A 21,915-nucleotide genomic window follows, 5' to 3' on the forward strand; every position below is an offset into this window, starting at 1 on the left:
GTTTTTTTTCTAATAAAATCCAGTTTTTAACACACTTATGCTTAATACTCACACTATCAGCCCACTTGTGAACTTTTGCATTTAACCGATTTGAGCTCATGTTAGTCAATCTACACCACAAACGAATAATACTTTTCCACTGTTTATATCAAAAATAGGTGGTATTCCTAAGGCTCTCGTAACTGCAGCATTTGGTGCATATTTTCGTACTCCGAGAAAAAAAATCTACAAGCCCTATAATTATGTATAGAGTTAATACAGGAATATGTTTTTTGACCCCATATACCTGCTCTGTATTCTATTATAGGACAAACCAATCTTTCATACAATTTTACAAATACAACGAAACAAACACCACCTAAAACAATCGTTTTACAAAAATCATCAACTTCGAATTACAATGAAGTTTGACTAAAAACCCCCAAAAAAGTATCATAAAGTCAAAATAATTAACCTATAAAAAAATACACACAAAAAAGAAAGAAATACAAAGTTTTGTTTTAAATCCTACAAAAACAAACAATTATATAACACGGCAAACAAAAAGGTGGAAGCCGTGTATTTGTTATGTTTCTTTATTTCTGCATGGATCAGTGTTTTTATTACCTGGTTAATTACTGGCACGTGTCGTCGGACAAAACCTTTGATGACAGAAAAAATCAAAATTACGGCTTAACTACAATTTCTAATGACTAAAAAATCAGATACATTATCTTCATGAAAAACAGCGTCCGATGGTATCTTTTTTACATTCATAGCACCATCCCATCATAGGCTTAGTGCACCAAATCGGCCTAGGTGGTGTTTAGACGCTCCCCAATATACCGTCGTATTTTACAAAATTAAGAATGGAAATGGGGAATGTGTAAAAGAGACAAAAACCCGACTATAGAGCAGACAAAAGAGGACGGCCTATATTACGGGTCTTCAATGTAGCGAGAAACTCATGCGTATACATACATGCATTATTGTATGCACATGCTTGGAATTATAGATGCATATATATACGTGTACAAGTCCAAATTGTGTTATAACGTATTTCTTATAAAAATACAGGAACATTTTAATGCTAATCCAAACGCACGGGGGTTAATATCTGCAAATCTTCCGGTAATTACAAGTTGTCATTTAAAAAAAGTGAAATTATAGTGTATTTTAACAAAATAATAATTATGGATGAATAGATAAATTTATTTTAAAGAATTCCAATCCCTTAAAACGAGGCACCATCATGTATACTTATAAAACAGCTCAAATTCTAATCACTGAAGAGACATGTATTTTCGAAATGCGCATCTGGTACAAGAAAATTCGTACCGTTAATTGTATTCTATATTAACCAGTGACACGTGTCCTAATTTTTAAGAAAAGGGATAGAAAAAGTATGAAACAAAAATAACCGGTTTTTTAAAACTATATTTTCAAAATGCACTGCATAATTTAAACCGCTTTAATGCGGGGTTCACACATTGCCGATTATTGCTCCCGTTTGAGATCAGACAGCAATACGACACGAAAAGTGAAAAAGTCGGATTAGTATCCTCAATTATCTGGAATGTCCTATCATTGTCTGAACACAGTCGTGTTAGTTCGTAACAGATTCTTACGGGTCGGGAAGGGTCCGAATAGTTCGGCAAAGCACCCCGACAGTTAGGTGCGTCCCGTAACATTCGGGACAACTCAGCCGATTTTGTCTAGTCGGATTACAATCGTGGCTATGTCGTGACAGATTCTGCTGTATCGGATCGAATTCCGAACAATGTCTTGTGTATTCTGGACGGTGTCTTGTGGAACGGGAATGATCTGGAGTAATTTTTCATATTTGTTTTTCTGCCGATTGAGTCCAGATTGCATCCAGATCTTGTCGATTGCGAACCGTTTTTTTGCCGAAACCGTTCCGAAACAGTCCCGTTATTAATACGAAATTAATCAATGATACCCACGTCAGAGTCCCGATAATTACAGAATACAATACGACTGAGACCAGACAAAGCCGTTTGCAATGCGATAGAGAGGACCGTGATAGGATTACGTTCCGTCAGTACCTGATCATCCCGAATATGCCGAGAGTTTTCTAACGGATATCTTCCGTCAGCGTCGGTTCACTGTCTGGTCACTGTCTGATCTCTGTCGGATTACGTTCGGTAGAGTCGGGACGAAGTCGTGACATACTCGGTCGAATTTTACCTGGCGAAAAATACAAATCGGGTTAGAAGCGGATTCAGAACGGGATTGTCGGTACTAATTCGCTAAGAAACGGTTGAATATCGTCGCTTCCTGAACACTATCTGATTGTTGTCGCGATCAAATTATTTTTTTTTACAAATTTTGATTTAAGTTTGAATTTCCATCCACGATTCACAGGATCTTGATCAGACTTTTGATAAATTTTAATCGGGAATGGTCCTGTCGAGGACGGTAGTAAAAATCGGAATGTGTGACCCCAGCTTAAGGTGTTTCATTTTATTTTATGTTTGTGCGTATACGAAAAAATGATAGCAAGTTAAACTTCAATGTTCATGACTTACAAGTATTATTGTAAGTAAAGATAGTAAAACTATTTGGAAGTATGTCAAAAGTCTAAATCCTAAAAAAGTACATAATAATATCACGCATTTAGAATATAAAAATAGTGTAATTCAAAATGATGTTGATATAGCAAATACATTTAATGTGCATTTCACAAATATTGCTGAAAGTATAGTTGATGACAAGTTATGTAATAATGATGATGGTGCCAGATTTGATGCACTCAATAAATTTGTAAAATCAAAGTTACAAACGGGTAGTGAAAAATTCATTATACCAGAAATGAGTATTTTAGATGTAAACATGTATTTAAAAAAACTTGACAAGTCTAAAGCAACTGGTTTAGATGATGTCGGACCAAATATTTTAAGTATGTGCAGCGATGTCATTGCACCAGCCTTGACATATATATTTAATCTAAGCATCAAAAGTGGTAAATTTCCAAGTATTTTTAAAACTGCAAGAGTTTGCCCAATTTTTAAAAGTGGCGATGCCTGTAATCCTGATAATTATAGACCAATAGCAGTTTTGCCTTGTCTCTCAAAAATCATAGAACGACATATAGCTAATAGTTTGTATATATTTTTAAATAGTAATGACCTTCTTAATACTACACAGTCAGGTTTCAGACCTAAACATTCGTGTACTACTGCACTTACTAAATTAGTAGATGAATGGTTGGCAAATATAGATAATGGAGAGATAAACGGAGTTATATTTTTAGATTTAAAGAAAGCTTTTGATCTGGTTAATCATATAATTTTATTGAAAAAACTTGAATATTATAATGTTTCAAATTGTACACTAGACTGGTTTAAGTCATACGTGTTTGAACGAAGCCAACAAGTTAAGGTCAATAACGTCATGTCTAATACTAAATGCATAAAAACTGGGGTACCACAAGGTTCTATCCTGGGCCCTTTGTTATTTATTTTATATATCAATGATTTACCACTTAATATAGAACATTCATTAATAGATTTATATGCAGATGATTCTACATTACATTGTAAAGGTAATAATTTACTTCAGTTAACTTCTAACCTTCAAAATGATATTCATGTAATTGAAAACTGGTGTGCGCAAAATTGTATGAAATTAAATGCCAAAAAGTGTAAATCAATGATTGTTGGTTCAAAACAAAGACTTTGTTCAACTGGAAACAGTTTAGATATCAATATTTCAAATAAACAAATAGAAAATGTAGATTGTGAAAAACTTCTTGGTTTATATATTGACAAAAACCTAAATTGGAATCAGCAGATAGATAAAATGTCATGTACTATATCAAACAGAATCAATTTATTACAAAAGATAAGAAAATATTTACCTATGCATATACGTATTATCTATTTTAATGCTTATATTCTGCCATTATTTGATTATTGTTGCAATATATGGGGAAGCTGTTGTGAAAGTGGAATAAATAAACTTAATAAGTTATTAAAGAAATCTGCTAGGGTTATAGTAGAAGCTGACATAATGACATCATCCAGTTTATTGTTTAATAGTTTACGCTGGTTAAATGTGGAAAAACGCATTCAATACCAAAAGGCAATACTTGTATTTAAATCATTAAATGGTATGGTTCCTAACTATTTACAAGAAAATTTTCATTTTACTGATAATCAAAATTATAACTTACGTTCAGCTGATGAAAAAGTATTAAATCTTCCAAAACCAAAAACTAATTTTTTAAAGAAAACATTTACATATTCAGGTTCTCAAATATGGAACAGTTTACCAAATGAAATAAAAATGAGTAATACACTTGTATCTTTTAAAACAAAATGTTACAAATTTTTCATCAATTGTGCAAATTAATATGCTTTTTCATTATTATTTAAATACAATTGTATATTGTGTATAATATAACTTTATAATACTCTATGTACTTATAAATATGTTATTATTATTTTGAGGACTCTCAGGAAGATTAGTTTTAACTAATGGGATCATCCTCTTGAAATAAAGATTATTTATTTATTTATTTATTTATTTATATTTCTTGTAAAATTGATAGATGAGCGGTTTTCAAAATACCGAACATAAGAATATAGCGTAAACGTCAATTAATGGACAAGCACCCCAACGAGAAAAATATAATTTCAGAGGCATCTACATGTACATGTATAACTAGTTTTGAGTTAGAGAAATCATTCAACATGTTCAATGCCATGCTTACGATTCATTTCAGATTTGTCCGTTTTTTTTCGATTTACGAATAAGTCAATAAGATACAAAAAAGTAATTGAAGCAAAAAAAAAGATACATGAAATAACGAATTATCATAAGTGTACAAATACATACCTAGGTGCATTTACTAAAACAACATTTTTTTTTCTTCATATTATTGTAATTTTATGTTTATGTACATGATGTACCCGGTATGGAGCTCTTCTGAAATTAAAAATCACTTGAATGGGTATTTCTGGTGTATATATACATGTATAACAAGTGATATCTACATGTACAATATACGGAAATGACACGGCTGGGTATTGTAAAGTTACTGAAGGTAGATTACTGGCAGGTGTATATCCCCGGGCGAAAAAATTACTGATTTGTGAAAACGGTTAGGTGTAATTTGTCATATTGTAAACGTTTGAATAGCGCTCATCTCTTCTGTTTTATAATGTTAATTGCGCCAATAAATGGAACTTGACACATTCCCCATTTCCATTCTGAATTTTATTAATTGTGTCATATTTACCTCGAAACTATTGCCCAAACTATTAACATATTTACACGTACATGTAACATTATAATACTTACTTCAACTGTTAAATAACTTTATAATTACTAAAATTCGAAATTATGTACTTCTCCTTCCGTATGCCATGTTTTTTGTGTCAATTCTATCTTTCCACCAGGTCCCTAGTGCACTTTTTTGTCAGTCTAAGTGCACTAAGGAGGCCCTTTCAGTTTGCGAATTCTGAACCTACATGTAAATACCGAAAAGGACCTCCTCAGTGCTCTAAGAAGAAACATTTGAAAACAAGTCTATAATATTTGCACAATTAAATGAGTGTTTTATTGGCGCAAATGAATGTTGCAGTTTTTATGATAAAGTGATAAAAAAAAAAAAAAAAAAAATTCGCGTAATTAACTTGTGGCGCAAATTTATTCTTTTTTAGCCAAACTGGATATCGGCCTTCAACACATTGTGTATACACAAACAAAGCAATATTTATCTTTTACGCAGTCTAGCCGGAGAATAAAATTTTTTGCAATTTGTGTAGGATTTTAATTTTAGAATGCAATGAACAAGTAAGAAGATCGTTAGAAACCTTAAGTGAATCGGAAAATGAGCTATGCACGATGAAAGGGAAAAGGTTGGTGCGTCGATAAAAATTTCATGGATGCACTTGATAATTGTAAAATTTCAAGTCTTTAAATAACATCTATTTGTAGAACTGATTATTTCGATCCTTCAAATATATGTAGAATAATAATTAAAAAAATATATTATTAAGTCTCTTTCATATAAATACTGTAGATTTGTATTTGATCATCGATTGCAAACATAACGTTCAGTGAGAAATATTTCATGTATTCGTACAGAGAACAAATCAACTTCTTTCAGAATACAATTGATTGGTTATTGAAGTAAATGATTGCGACAGAATAAGTGAAACTTGGCCAGCAGCTTACCTCTCAAATAAAGAAATATGAAAAAGGTAGATTTAATTCTGTATTTCACTCATACTGCACTCAAGCACTTTTTACAGTCAATACCGAAAATATGAAATACATCGATTTAAATTATGTACACAATAAATAATTTCTGTGTAGTTTTCCGTGTCTACATTTACATACGAGTACAATATAGTAAACTGTATAATTTGTGTATGTATTTGATCCTATGAGCTGTATCTTTTCTTACGGAATAAAGAATTATTATAGTAAAACAGAAAAAAGAGAAACGGTAAATATACAGGAATACATAAAGTTTTGTAAATAGTTGCAAAGGACCACACGTAACTTACATGCCACGAGTTTTCATAGAACTTGGCAATTTTTGAAACGCATGTATATATGCGATAAAGATCTAGTGCATTTGAGCAAATCAAAATCATGTTATATATCTAACTATTTTATTTTCAACAGATTCACAAGTTTTGCATTTTTAAACCGCGTATGCATATATATTTTAATGTTTTTATTTTAATTCCTTATATATGAACATGTCACGTGTATTATTCGGGCGCCCTATTATTCATTCGCTTGATTAAATTGTGAAACATGCGACTTTACTAAGACTGTACGCATTTAAAGTTTGAAACAAAAAACTGCAATTGGCGCAAATTGATTCTGCCCAAACGATAGATACATCGAGGTCGTTTTGCTTGAGTGATTTACCTGTAAAAAGCCCGGGTCTCATCCATGTTTAAAACGAATTAATGCATGTTTGAAATAGCTTAACAGGGGCGTGGCCTATTAGTTTGACGCAACTAACCACTAAATTGATTTCAATTGATCGACTGCAGAGAAATCTATTTGACTGGCGTTAAAATGAATTGATATGAATTGAAATGAATTAAATTTAATTTTTAATTTTTGTCAATCTTTATCAAATAACGATCAATCTCATTTAAATAGCGTTAACACGTTTTTGTCCGATCAAGTTAAATTCGGGTTACTAGTGCTAAGAGCTATATGACTACTCAGAGAAATAGAAAGAAGAGAAACATGTACATTAACTTGGCCTGAGAGACGGACTTGTTTTTTATTATTGTTTTTTGTATCAATGGAGAATTTTGGAAAATATAAAAGATGATATGGTAGAGTTGCCAATGAGACAACTCTCTACAAGAGACAAAATGACACAGACCACTATGTATGCTATAAATCTTGTCATTACTGAAGCACTGACTACAGACATTAAGGACTAACTGTTCACCAACAGAGGTATCGAACAAGGGCTAGAATTCACCTTATCGACAGATGCTCGCCATTACTGGACATAACACAGGTTTCAGTATTTTTTTACGTCACAAAGTGATTGTTGTATGACGTCAATAGTCAAACGCCATAAATCATCGGGTCAGCCGAGAATATCGGTAAGGTGTATTTCGCAATTCATTTTGGAATTTAGGGTTCTCAATGATCTTCAACTGTGTACTTGTTTGGCATTATAGCTATTTTGATATGAGCGTCACTTATGAGTCTTATGTTGACGAAACGTGCGTCTGGCGTTTCAAATTAAAATCCTGGTATCTTTGATACCTATTATGTAAGGTAATGGATGTTCTTTTTTCTATGAATATACTTTCAATTTATATCAGTTGTCATAAGCTGGTCATTTAGAAAATTTAAATCTCAATATCAATAACCCACACACATTTCTATACACTAAGTATACAAAGAAGATGTGGTATGATTGCCAATGAGACAACTATCCACAAAAGACAAAAATAACACAGACATTAACAACTATAGGTCCCCGTACGGCCTTTAACAATGAGCAAAGCCCATACCGCATAGTCAGCTATAAAAGGCCCCGATAAGACACTGTAAAACAATTCAAACGAGAAAACTAACGCCCTTATTTATGTAAAAAAATGAACGAAAAACAAATATGTAACACATAAACAAACGACAACCACTGAATTACAGGCTCCTGACTTGGGACAGGCACATCCATAAATAATGTGGCGGGGTTAAACATGTTAGCGGGATCACAACCCTACCCCTAACCTGGGACGGTGGTGTAACAGTACAACATAAGAACGAACTATAAAAATAAGTTGAAAAAGGCCTTAACTCATCAGATGGACAAAAATAGCTATATGACTACTCAGAGAAATAGAAAGAAGAGCAACATGTACATTAACTTGGCCTGAGAGACGGACTAGTTTTTTTATTATTGTTTTTAAGTATTAATGGAGAATTTTGGAAAATATAAAAGATGATATGGTAGAGTTGCCAATGTGACAACTCTCTACAAGAGACAAAATGACACAGACCACTATGTATGCTATAAATCTTGTCATTACTAAAGCACTGACTACAGACTTTAGGGACTAACGGTTCACCAACAGAGCTATCGAACAAGGGCTAGCATTCACCTTATCGACAGATGCTCGCCATTACTGGACATAAAACAGGTTTCAGTATTTTTTAACGCAACAAAGTGATTGTTGTATGACGTCCAAGCCATAGTCAAGCGGGACAATTTATCGGGTCAGCCGAGAATATCGGTAAGGTGTATTTCGCAATACATTTTGGAATTTCGGGTTCTCAACTTTGTACTTGTTTGGCATTATAGCTATTTTGATATGAGCGTCACTTTGAGTCTAATGTTGACGAAACGCGCATTTGGCGTATCAAATTAAAATGCTAGTATCTTTGATACCTATTATGTAAGGTAATGGATGTTCTTTTCCTACTTAAATGTCAGTAGTTAAGATTAACGTAAGATAATGAATTTCGTTCTTTTCCTACTTAGATAATGGATTTTATTTCTTACTAATATGTCATTAGTTAGAATTTATAAAAGATAATGGATTTCTTTTTATATACTAATATGTTAGTTATTAAGATTTATGTAGGATAATGGATGGCAACAAGTTGGAGTCACTTCCAGTTGGAATTTTCAAGATCCTCAAGACTCTCGCAAAATTGTAAGTTAGCTGATTGTTATGACTTGTAAATTTATTCATTGTTCGCTAATTCAAATTTAACCCAATACATGTTAAGATAAATCATGTACAGGAAGACGTATCAGTACGACACACTACGTATACCGATTGAATGCATGAAGAAAACAGTTTTTCTAAAAATAATTGATTCAGAACGCTTCAAACTGAACCAATAAATGAATTAACCAACAATTCAGAACAATAGTTCGAATTTTATTTAACTTTAAAGTGTTCCTGGTACACGTCGGTTACCATACTTTCAATGTAGTCTAGCTTTATCCAATAAAAGGAGAAGGATAATAGGACAAAGTTGGGTCAAGACGATAAACCAATCAATGTAGTTCACAAAACTAACAATAAAGTACTGCTTTTTACATTTGAAAAAAAAGGAGATGTTGTATGGTTGCCGTTAGACACTTATCCATCAAAATGCAAATGCAGTGAATGGAAGCAGTTATAATCAATTATACTACCTTCGACATTGAGAAAAATCGATATCAAAAGGTCGACTACAAAAGCATCCGACAGGAAAAATGTAAAACAGCCTAATTCATAAAAAAAACATGCTTCAAAAAAATAATATGACAAAAATAAACCAACGACAACCTCTGAACCAAAGGCTCTAAAACTCGGAACAATTGTGTAACATTACAACAAAAGAACATACTGCAAAAACCAATTGAACAAGGCTTATCTCATTAGATGGACACAAATAGAAATCCACCAAGAAAAACACATAGTAAAATAACGACGAATGGTTTCTGATATTCATCTCATCTCATGTTTGATATATTTTTTTCTTTGTTTAACGCGTCCATTTTCTTATTCAGGTCAATTGCCGAAAACCCAATAAAAAGCATCGAAGTTGGAATCTTTGACAATAATCTGCAACTGCAAGAGATGTAAGTTAATATGCGACTGTCATACAAGTGAAAGGTTTAGCTAGCTATAAAACCAGGTTCAATCTACCATTTTATACATTTGAAATTGCCTGTACCAAGTCAGGAATATGACAGTTGTTGTCCATTCGTTTGATGTGTTCTAATATCCTTAGATTTTGCCATTTGATTAAAAACTTTCCTTGGAGTTCAGTATTTTTGGGATTTTACTTTTTATTATAATTTGAAACTATGAATGCTTATAATAAACTCTTATGTTCGTATGTTGTACTGTTATACCACTATCCCAGGTTAGGGGGACGGTTGGGATCCCGCTAACATGTTTAACCCAGCCACATTATCTACGTATGTGCCTGTCCCAAGCCAGGAGTCATGCAAAAGTGTTTTTTTTATGAAACAGACAAAATAAATTATGAATAAAAAATTTTGACTATGCATCTAAGACAGCTCCAAATGAGAATATGTATGTGTCTATATGATATCTGAATATCAAATAGCTAAGCCTGTTTTTTCAAAAGACCAAAGGTTTTCATATTTGACATTGCCAAGTCTGACTACTTATACAAGAAGGTGACTTCAATATTTGTAATAAGCAAGTTTATTACGGCTTGTCATGTTTGTGCCATACTTCAATCTCAAGGTTTTAAACTTGTCATTTCTAAGGCTGATTATTTATGCATGAGATGAACCTTTGTGATCTATACGTACGGCCGATTCAGCCTCTTCTTTTTGTTGAGCTAACGTCTCAGCATGGTCTTTCTTCCTCTTCCCCAGTTCTCTGAAATGTATGATACTCATTGTTTTATTTTCATTTGCAATCGCCGTTTACCCTAAACACTTTTTTTCATATTCATTTTACACAGTTTTAAACAGTAAATTGGTTGTATTGTACTTATGTAGATATTGTGGTTCTTTCAATTTATTTGCTCTTAAATCATATCGTTATCATTGTCCTGGGAAATACACAACTGTAATTCACTAGTTGTCGTTTTTTTATGTGTTTATATATTTGTTTCTTGTTCATTTTTTGTACAGAAATAAGGCCGTTAGTTTTCTCGTTTAAATTGTTTTACATTTTCATTTCGGGGCCTTTTATAGCTGACTATGCATGCGATATTGGCTTTGCTCATTGTTGAAGGCCGTACGGTGGCCTATACTTGTTAATTTCAGTATCATTTGGGTTTCTTGAGGAGAGTTTTATCATTGGCAATCATAGCACATCTTTTTTTCTTGTATCATCATAGATTCATGCAGAGGATTAAATTTAGTAAAGATACTGAACCAGATGCAAGTATCAAATAAACCTTTGTTGGTTGTATTTCATAGTTTTAAAATACAATTATTTATAACGAATCATGGCAAAATTGTTAAAACTACCGAAGGAGTCTCACCGACACGACTATGGTAAACATAATGGTGTAGCAATGACCATTCGATTCATTTTCAAGGTAATATGCATATTATATTTAGGTTAAAATGTAATAAACTGTTACTGTTACAAGAAAGAATATTCCACAAGTCAATTTATTCATAATGTATGATACTGTATTTTGATTTTATTTATAATTACAGAAAAATGAGTTCAACACTGATTGACAACCTTGATGGTACCCTTTTCAAAAACCTTACGCTCATGCAGTATTTGTGAGTTTTCTCTCTAAGATATCTATATTTAAAAAACAAAAAAAAGCAATTGTAAACTACGTTACAATTTTTCAAATTTAATGAAAATATTACATCACTCACTATGAGCTTTATAAAAAATGAAAAACAACAAGAAATAATGTCATGCGTCCAAGCGCTTTTATAGATTTCCCTTCATCAGGAACGCTCAAAGTAAAACATTTAAAATCCGAGGGGGGTATATGTACAGAAACTGTTTAAGAGCTGTATGACCAAAACACCTAAAATAAAAAGCCAAATTTATATAAGGTCATCTTTGCCTGAGGGAGTTGAAACCTCATAATGTTCCACCAAGCAATGGGGATTTTTTTTTTATAGTTTAAGAATATCTTCATATTGCCGGGAAACCTAAAATAAAGGATATGTTCCATACGCATATGGTCCAGTAAGAGCTGACCATACATGTTGTTGGATCATATGGGTTAAATTTAAACAAACATTTATTTTTATTTTTATAAATTGTTATCATTGCAATTAGATGGATAAAATGAACAAATGAACAATTGAAATTAAATATTTGTTTAATTGTATATCTGAATCCTATTTCGGTATTCTCGCCCAAGGTGACACTTGCTACCACAAGTAATGTAATATTTTTACAATTACATGTTTGCAGGTCATTCATGTTCCTTTGCATTTGCATTTTTTTTTTAAAGTTTCTAATATTCTAAAACAATTGTCCTCCCACGTTATGTTTACTTCCGATATCGTCAATTTAATGATTCAATTAATGTATTACTGATCGACATGCTAAAAACAAGATGGTAACAGATTTAATTAGCGTGAATTTTTTAGATAGTTAAAAAATAAGGTTTTTATTTCAATTACAATTGAACTTTTCCATATTAATTTGAGAGTTAAGTTATGTTGATCTGTTACATGCATTTGTAACTTATAAACTTAAGCAACTTCTTAATCATATTAATCAGACCGTACGCGTACGGTCCGACCGTATGAGTATTTTGAAAAAGTACGCATACGGTCCAGACCGTACGCGTACGGTCCAAATACTCATACGGTCTGGAACAGATACTCCATAAAGTCACCTTATTGTCTGCACACGAAATAATTTATTATAAAATAAAAAGTATCGGCATATTTCCATACACTTCAATTTCAAAATCATTTAAGGAAATATTAATTATATTAGAAATTTTGAGATTACTCACAAACTTAAAGTACATTGATACATGTAAATTTGTTTATCTTGACAGGGAAGTAAGTACAAGACTACCTTCACTTCCGGGTCAATTACTTGAAGATATGAAACCAACAATGCTGTAAGTTAACCGCCCTTTGTTTGCATAATCTATTAATTTGCGTTAATGGAAAATACAAATATATTTCATAATATTAGTATATCAGGTTAGGTATGTCCTTTTGGTATCTTTCGTCCCTCTATTAGGGTGGTACATAATACTATAAAGAGATAATTCTGTAAACCGCTATATATTCAAAGAAATTTTTCCGATAAAAATGATAAAGTGTGTGGTTCAGATTCTATGAAATTCTTATATGTTTTTAAAAGATAAAAGGCAATGTTTTGTGAATATTTTATAAAAATTAATCTTGCAAAATTGATTTAAGTTGAGGTGTTTTGTTCCAGCTGTACATAATTTTCAAATTCAAAATTTGTACTATATCTGCAAAATAACTACATCAGATCCAGTGCAATTAGTTTCACAATGAATGATAACAACTCAATTGAGAAAACTTACTACCAAAACAAACCTAATTAACACAAAACAAATATGACAGACATGAACTACCTTTCATAACTGTTACAATTATAATATATAATTTGGAGGTATCATTTGTTAAAGGTGGAGATTTTATAATCATCAATATTTTTATATCCAATTTTGTGGTAACCCGAATTTGTTTTTTCTATCGATTTATGAGTTTCGAAAAGCGCTATACTACTGTTGCCTTTATTAATAAAATGAATTACATTCGTTCTGACCAAATTCTAGAAAGTCGTTGGTAGTAATAGGCATTTAAATCGTTGGTGTATAATCATATATAGTAAGGTGACACAGGGACTTATTCGTCTTTATTCCCTCTCTTATTTAAGAAAATGAATTTGACGCGACACATAACAAGGCCAAGGAGAAAAGGCGATTAGATAGAATCTTGTACATCAATACTGAATGTATCCGTAATTAGCATGACATGTACAAAATGTATCCAATTATATATCTAAACTTGGCCAATTGAATCATTCCAACACAAAAAGGCAACGAATACGAATGTTGCGGAATTATTTCAAAATGGCGTGAACAGCGCATAAAACTATAAGCAACACTTTTTAGTCATACCCAAAGTATCAAAAAGTAAAATAACAAAAATACTGAACTCTCCGAGGAAAATTCAAAACGGAAAGTCCCAAATCAGTGGCAAAATCAAAAGCTTGAACACATCACACAAATGGACAATAATTGTCAAATTTACCTTTATAAAACTTTCTCATAATACATTTAATATGAAAGAAACAAGATTTAGGTAACGGTATATCTCTACACCCGCTTGGAAAACCGAGATCAAAAGAGTAGTACTTCACTGTATATTGTATATCAAGGGAACATGATTTATATTTATTCATATGGGATATTTGATTTATCCGAGTATAAAACGTCTTCCTGTAAATAGTTATTAAAGGTATCAATTTATAAGACAAAACGATGGACTCGCGTTTCGTCTACATAAGTCTCATCATTGTTTGTTTCTCTGTCCTATATTTTCTCCCGTGTGTTTGTGTTGTGGTCCTGTCGTGTAGTATTGTCGTTTTGGTGTTGTAATTGACATTGCCATTAACGAGGGAGGTTTGGAATGTCACAAAACCAGGTTCACCCCACCATTTTTATCTTAAAATGCTGTGTACCAAGTCAGGGAAATGGACATTGTTATATTATAGTTCTTTTATGTGTGTGTTATATTTTAATGTTGTGTTTCTGTTGTGTTGTAGTTCTCTTATATTCGATGCGTTTCCATCAGTTTTGGTTTGTGACTCTCTATCAAATTATGAATTTCGAACAGCGGTATTCTACTGTTGCCTTTATTATTCAGTGACGCTCAGATGAAAATAGATAGAAAACCAAACAAATACAAAGTTGATTAGAATTGAGAACCCAAAGTTCCAAAAGGTTGTACCAAATGCGTAAAAATATAGTTGTTGATACTTTAGTTTCAAGCAGACAAAAGTGAAAATTGATATTTATATTTAGATATCTTATTTTCAGGCATTTTGGAAGTAATTTACTGCAAAAACTTCCAGATGGTTTCTTCAAAGAACAAACAAGGCTATTAACTCTGTGAGATTAATTACAGTTTGTCTTTATTTTTTTTATAATATTCAAGATAATAACCAAAAACTGCAAAATTTCCTTACAATGACAAATTTAGGGGCAGCAATTCAACAACAGGATGTCTGATGCGTCTGAAAATTTCAAGGCATATGAATTTTTATATGTTGAACATTTTTATCACCGATTTGCTCTAAATGCTTTAGTTTTTTTTAAAGATATAAGCCAAAAACTGCATTTGACCCCTATGTTCTATGTTTGGCCATAGCGGCCATGTTTGTTGATAAATAAAAAATTCGGATAAAATTCATAAACTAGATTCCTAAAGGAATACTGTTTTAAAGTGAAAAAAAAACTCATTAAGCGGACTATTAACAATTTTGGTCATATAAATGTGTTTTTTAGATCTTACTTTGCTGAACATTATTGCTCTTTATAGTTTATCTTTTCTATAATAACATTTAAAATATTAACTAAAAACTGCAAAATTTCCTTAAAATTACCAATTTAGTGGCAGCAACCCTACAATGGGTAGTATAATTCGTCTGAAAGTTTCAGGGCTAATAGATCTTGAACATATGAACATTTTTATCCCATGTCAGATTTGCTCTTTAAGCTGTAGTTTTTGAGATATAAGCCATAAACTGCATATCAGTAAATCTTATTGATATTCAATTAAAAAGACTATCAGGTAATCGTTGGTATTTTCCCAATGAGGCTAAAAAAGCATTTTTAACTTGTCAAAAAGTTTCAAAAAAAAAATACATCACAAAAATACTGAACTCTGAGGAAAATGTATTTAGAAAGTCCCTAATTACATGGCAAAATCAAATGAAAAAATACACATCAAACACGAATGGACAAATTTATCTGACATTTTGTTTATATTTTAGCATGAATTATTACATTTATTCTATTATCCTTCGTTTTAGAAGGGTAACAAGCACATTGTACTATTGAAAACCCAATTATTTAAAATTGGTATGAAAACATTGTTCTATTTTAAGAAACATTTACTTCTGAGTTTAAATGATTGTTACATTATAGAATTCGGACATTCGATCAATATTTTAAGGTAAATAGAATAAACCCTCCAACCCGAAATATAATAGTCGATTAATCAAATTGTCATCATAACCTTTAAAAAAAAAGTTATATTGAGTATTGATGCTGCAAATGCCGGAAGGTGATTAAAAAATTTACAAATGACCTTTTCCAGAGTGTTATCAAGGAATTCACTAACGTCACTTCCTACAAGAATATTTCAAAGTCTTCGGAATTTGGAGAAATTGTAAGTTATAATAAGTTTAACAGTAGAAAAGGATTGTTTTCATGATATGATAAACAAAAATTGCTAAAAAAACGAAGAAGGATAAGTGAGCCAAAAGGTCAGGTTAAACCCTCCATTGTTTTCATATCATGTTCCAAGTCCGGAATATGGCAGTTGTTAACTTTAGTTTTGTTCTATGTGTGTTGGTGTAGCAGTTCAATATTTCTGTTAAACCCGTTTGATTTATTTTCGGATGACCGATTTAGGACTATTGAATAGCGATATACTACTGTTATCTTTTAGATTAAGGAACAGTGCATGTGACAGATTCTAGTATGGCGTTCGTCTTTTGCTTTTGAAATAAAGCCATGTTCTAATTCCAATGTGTAATGTAATTTGTCCTTTGAACGAATGAGTTTATTTAATTTATTAGAATAGTGCATTTACTAAATAAATTTTCATATATTTCACTCTCCAATCCTATCGTTGACTGCTACTCGGTTGAAAAGGAAAGATTGGGAGGAACTTTATCGAGTGATCTTACTTCCAACTCAGAAGTTGTTAATGACAGTCTGGTTCCACCACCTTGGAATAGTAATTAATGAAGGAATAAAACAAAATGAAATACAAATCACTATACATTTTCCTACTGTTGTTTTGATTGGATACCTGCTTTATTGTGTCAAAATTGATAAAAGAAACAAAACAATATGCCATTGAAAGTTGAATTGTCTTTATTTCATGAAGGTCTATTTCCGTGATTTTATTGTACCCCACATCTTATACGCAATCATCACAAAACTATTAAAATCAGTTAACCGATCTTTTCACAGTTCTTGTAAATGGGAAAAAGTTTTAATTACCTTCATAATTGGTCTAGGAATTTTTCATATTTACTCCTACAACGTCAAAAATCCTTTGAAACTACACTTCCTTTAGGGTTTGAGATAAGATAAACATAGAATAAAATTTTGCACCCTCCACAGACCTCATTTGTCTAGAATTTTCGGGGGAAAAAAAATTCCATAACTGTCAAATTACTGTTACACATGAATGACTATTAAGTATAAATCCTTAGGCAACAGTTATTTTAAATTAAAATGTTAACTACATGTTCTATTCTTGTTTGGGGGCAAATACATTTTTTATACATATAATAAAATTTATTCATGAAAGGCTACTTTGTTTATAACAAAACATTAGCTGTACGTGATGGACGCCATAATTGAAAATGTAACGTTAGCTGTGTTTTAAACAACACCGGTTAGCAAAATTAGTATTTGTTTTTGTGTTGTTTGCTAGGAAATAAGATAAATTCACGAGTTTATGGCATAGCATTAAAGAATTACTTTTTATTATACTTGATACAATTTTTGTAAGTTATCAAATTTTGATGATGTTTTAAGTTATAATAAGAATTAGGCAAAAGAAAAGGGTTGTTATGAGGATGTGACATAAAAGAATAGTTAAGTTCAATGAACAGTAAATGTCACAGATTTTGATAATATTTTGCATACAGATTTCCTCACTGTATAAGACTGAAGGTTCAGAAAAAAAGCATTCATCTTCAGGATTGTTCAAAATATTACTGATTGCGTTTAATGAAAATACATAAACTTTTGTAAAAAAAAAATGAAACAAATTTTCATTAAATCAGCGAAAACATTCTATCTGTTAATCATCAAATCTCCAATTTCAAGTACATAGTAACAAAACGTTTAAAAATGCTCTTTATAGCTGACTATGCGGTATTGGCTTTGTTCATTGTGGAAGGCCGTACTTATACCTGTAGTTATTTATTTCTGTGTCATTTGGTTTTATTTTTGATTCACTCATAGAGTTTTTGCATTGGATATTAGCACATTTATTCTAGAACCACTTGTCTGCATGGTACGGGATATATTCTTCTCGTGTATTTGATAAATGTATGATATTAAACCTCTTAAGGATAGGATTATGCTTGATCTTAATATAACGAGAACTTCATCTTTCAATCAGTTTAATTGAGGTCTGGAAGATTTAAGTTAATATATTTGTAGTATTTATCCTTTGTTAATTTATGAATCATTGTCATTTTTCTTAGTCTCATTTATTACCTATCCCGATATCGGACTTCCGTTAAATTAAATTTTTCTGTGCGTATAACTGTGTACTTATTTCTGCATTTGCCAAAGGTATAGGGGAGGGTTGAGATCTCAGTTAACATGTTTAAATCTGTTTTTGCTTGTTTATACCAAGAGAAAACCATGTTGCCTTAACTCTACATAAGAATCGTGTTGACAGGTCAACCATATATATTCAACAAATCGAACTCAGAACTGTTCAAGAAAGTTTTAGACCTGTTTTTCTATCCTTTTCATGAATGTGACTTACTAAACGACTGTAATATTTTTCTTGTCTATGAAGAAAAAACATAAGACTTGAGGTGCAACTTGAATACCCCGTGTAGCATAGTAACAAAAACAACCTTTAAACAAAGAAAAGATATATGACCCCTATTTACTCTTTTTGTCTTATTTTAATGATTATAACAGGGAAAATCGAGTTAACATCTCCTGATTTCTTTGACAATTAGAACTATATTAATATATTTTCAATCAAGATCACAGAGATGCATTGCTAAAAAATTTTCACTTCGGAAAATTCTCTAGCTTCACAACTTTAGAATAGTTTTGGACTTCCTCCCCCTAAATTATATTATATTAAGTTTTTGCTTGTTTATACCAAGAAAAAACCCTGTTGCCTTAACTCTACATAAGAATCGTGTTGACAGGTCAACCATATATATTCAACAAATCGAACTCAGAACTGTTCAAGAAAGTTTTAGACCTGTTTTTCTATCATTTTCATGAATGTGACTTACTGAATGAGATTTTTTTACCAGGTTTGAAATAACATGAGCAACACGACAGGTGCCAGGATCTGCTTACTCTTCCAGAGCACCTGAGATCAACCTCAGTTTTGCTTTGCTTAGTCTATGGCTTTCTATTTTGTTTCATTTGTACTACTATTTGTCTGTTTGTCCTTTTCATTTTCATTTTAGCCATGGCGCTGTCAGTTTATTTTCGATCTTTGAGTTTGAATGTCCTTCTGGTATCTTTCGCTCATCTTTTTAATACAAGTAATTCACGCAGTTCTAAACAGAAGTGAGACCTTATCAAAACCATATTTCGGTGACAATTAAAAGAATGTATGCATGCTAAAGTTCATTGTTGTACACCGACACAATTCAGTCGAAACAAACTGACAATGCCATGACAAAAACAAAAACAACAAAAACAATCACGCCAACAACAGTAAACACAAAACAACAGTAAAGTATCTTTTTTATATTTAATATTAATTAAATATATTTATAAAAGAAGATTTCGTATGAATGACAATGAGACAACTGTCAATCCAAGACACATTTTGTAAAATGTAAACTATTATAGGTCAAAGAACGGCCTTCAATACGGAGGCTTCACTTACACCGAACAGCAAACTATAAGGTTCCAAAAATTACTGGTGTAAAGCCATTCAAACAGGAACAATGGTCTAATAAAAAAATTAAAAAAGAAACAAGATGCTTTAAGACTTTGAATAAGTTCAACAAACGACAACCACTGAACATACATTTTAAAACAAGAAGACAATATTTAGATGACATTCCATATATTTTTTTTACAGATATCTTGATTACAATTCCTTGACTGATTTAGATCCAGATTTGTTCACTTCGCTAACAAAGCTACAGGTTCTGTAAGTATTCAAGGCAATGTGTAGTGGAACGCCTTTAGTGAAGTTCGGTATAAGATTCGTACCTAACGAAATTTGAGGACATAAGAAAAATTAATTTTGTTTATATTTACATTTTATTAAAAACAAAACTGAAATATCATGTCCAAATTTAAAAGAAATAAGCATCCTTATTTCTGTGAACACAGTCATGACGCTACATTGAATATGGTGGACAGTGGCGAAGATATGCCGAGGAAATAAAGATATTTGATTTTTTCTATTTTGTGCATTTTTCCTTTTATCTTTTTTCGGTGATAATTTTTCATATCATGCTTTTCGCTTGAGATGGACAATTATCGCTAAAAACTAAAGAGGCACATGGCGTTGCTAACGAAATTGACATAAATTGACAACACGACGGGTGCCAGGATCTGCTTACTCTTCCAGAGCACCTGAGATCAACCCAAGTTTTGCTTTGCTTAGTCTATGGCTTTCTATATTGTTTCATTTGTACTACTATTTGTCTGTTTGTCCTTTTCATTTTCATTTTCAGCCATGGCGCTGTCAGTTTATTTTCGATCTTTGAGTTTGAATGTCCTTCTGGTATCTTTCGTTCCTCTTGTTAATACAAGTAATTCACGCAGTTCTAAACAGAAGTGAGACCTTATCAAAACAATATTTCGGTGACAATTAAAAGAATGTATGCATGCTAAAGTTCATTGTTGTACACCGACACAATTCAGTCGAAACAAACTGACAATGCCATGACAACAAAAAAAACAACAAAAACAATCACACCAACAACAGTAAACACACACAACAGTAAAGTATCTTTTTTATATTTAATATTAATTACATATATTTATAAAAGGAGATTTCGTATGAGTGACAATGAGACAACTGTCAATCCAAGACACATTTTGTAAAATGTAAACTATTATAGGTCAAAGAACGTCCTTCAATACGAAGGCTTGACTTACACCGAACAGCAAACTATAAGGTTACAAAAATTACTGGTGTAAAGCCATTCAAACAGGAACAATGGTCTAATAAAAAAATTAAAAAAGAAACAAGATGCTCTAAGACTTGGAATAAGTTCAACAGACGACAACCACTGAACATACATTTTAAAACAGGAAGACAATATTTAGATGACATTCCATATATTTTTTTTTACAGATATCTTGATTACAATTCCTTGACTGATTTAGATCCAGATTTGTTCACTTCGCTAACAAATTTAGAGGTTCTGTAAGTATTCAAGGCAATGTGTAGTGGAACGCCTTTAGTGAAGTTCGGGATAAGATTAGTACCTAACGAAATTTGAGGACATAAGGAAAATGAATTTTGTTTATATTTACATTTTATTAAAAACAAAACTGAAATATCATGTACAAATTTAAAAGAAATAAGCATCCTTATTTCTGTGAACACAGTCATGACGCTACATTGAATATGGTGGACAGTGGCGAAGATATGCCGAGGAAATGAAGATATTTGATTATTTCTATTTTGTGCATTTTTCCTTTTATTTTTTTGGGTGATAATTTTTCATATCATGCTTCTCGCTTGAGATGGACAATTATCGCTAAAAACTAAAGAGGCACATGGCGTTGCTAACGAAATTGACATAAATTGACAACACGACGGGTGCCAGGATCTGCTTACTCTTCCGGAGAACCTGAGATCAACCCCACTGTTTTGTGGGGTTCGCTTTGCTTAGTCTATGGCTTTCTATTTTGTTTCATTTGTACTACTATTTGTCTGTTTGTCCTTTTCATTTTCATTTTCAGCCATGGCGCTGTCAGTTTATTTTCGATCTTTGAGTTTGAATGTCCTTCTGGTATCTTTCGTTCCTCTTGTTAATA

The 21,915-nt window shown here is 31.8% G+C and overlaps 2 protein-coding genes across 2 annotated transcripts in view; one reads left to right on the forward strand and one right to left on the reverse strand.

The window, feature by feature from the left end:
• Positions 1-21,915, reverse strand: part of LOC139502231 (leucine-rich repeat-containing protein 15-like) — a 103,165-nt gene that overhangs the window by 58,335 nt on the left and 22,915 nt on the right. The window contains exon 2 of the mRNA XM_071291664.1: positions 10,781-10,850. The gene's annotated coding sequence lies outside the window, so the exon portion shown is untranslated. The remainder of the gene's footprint in view (positions 1-10,780; positions 10,851-21,915) is intronic.
• The window catches only part of LOC139502232 (reticulon-4 receptor-like 2), a 32,084-nt gene continuing 23,144 nt past the window's right edge, over positions 12,976-21,915 (forward strand). Inside the window, exons 1-4 of the mRNA XM_071291665.1 lie at positions 12,976-13,035; positions 14,995-15,066; positions 16,277-16,348; positions 19,997-20,068. Coding sequence (XP_071147766.1) covers positions 13,019-13,035; positions 14,995-15,066; positions 16,277-16,348; positions 19,997-20,068 — 233 coding nt within the window. The 5' untranslated portion in view covers positions 12,976-13,018. The remainder of the gene's footprint in view (positions 13,036-14,994; positions 15,067-16,276; positions 16,349-19,996; positions 20,069-21,915) is intronic.

The sequence above is a fragment of the Mytilus edulis genome, chromosome 13, assembly GCF_963676685.1.
Source record: "Mytilus edulis chromosome 13, xbMytEdul2.2, whole genome shotgun sequence".
NCBI classification, from domain to species: domain Eukaryota; kingdom Metazoa; phylum Mollusca; class Bivalvia; order Mytilida; family Mytilidae; genus Mytilus; species Mytilus edulis.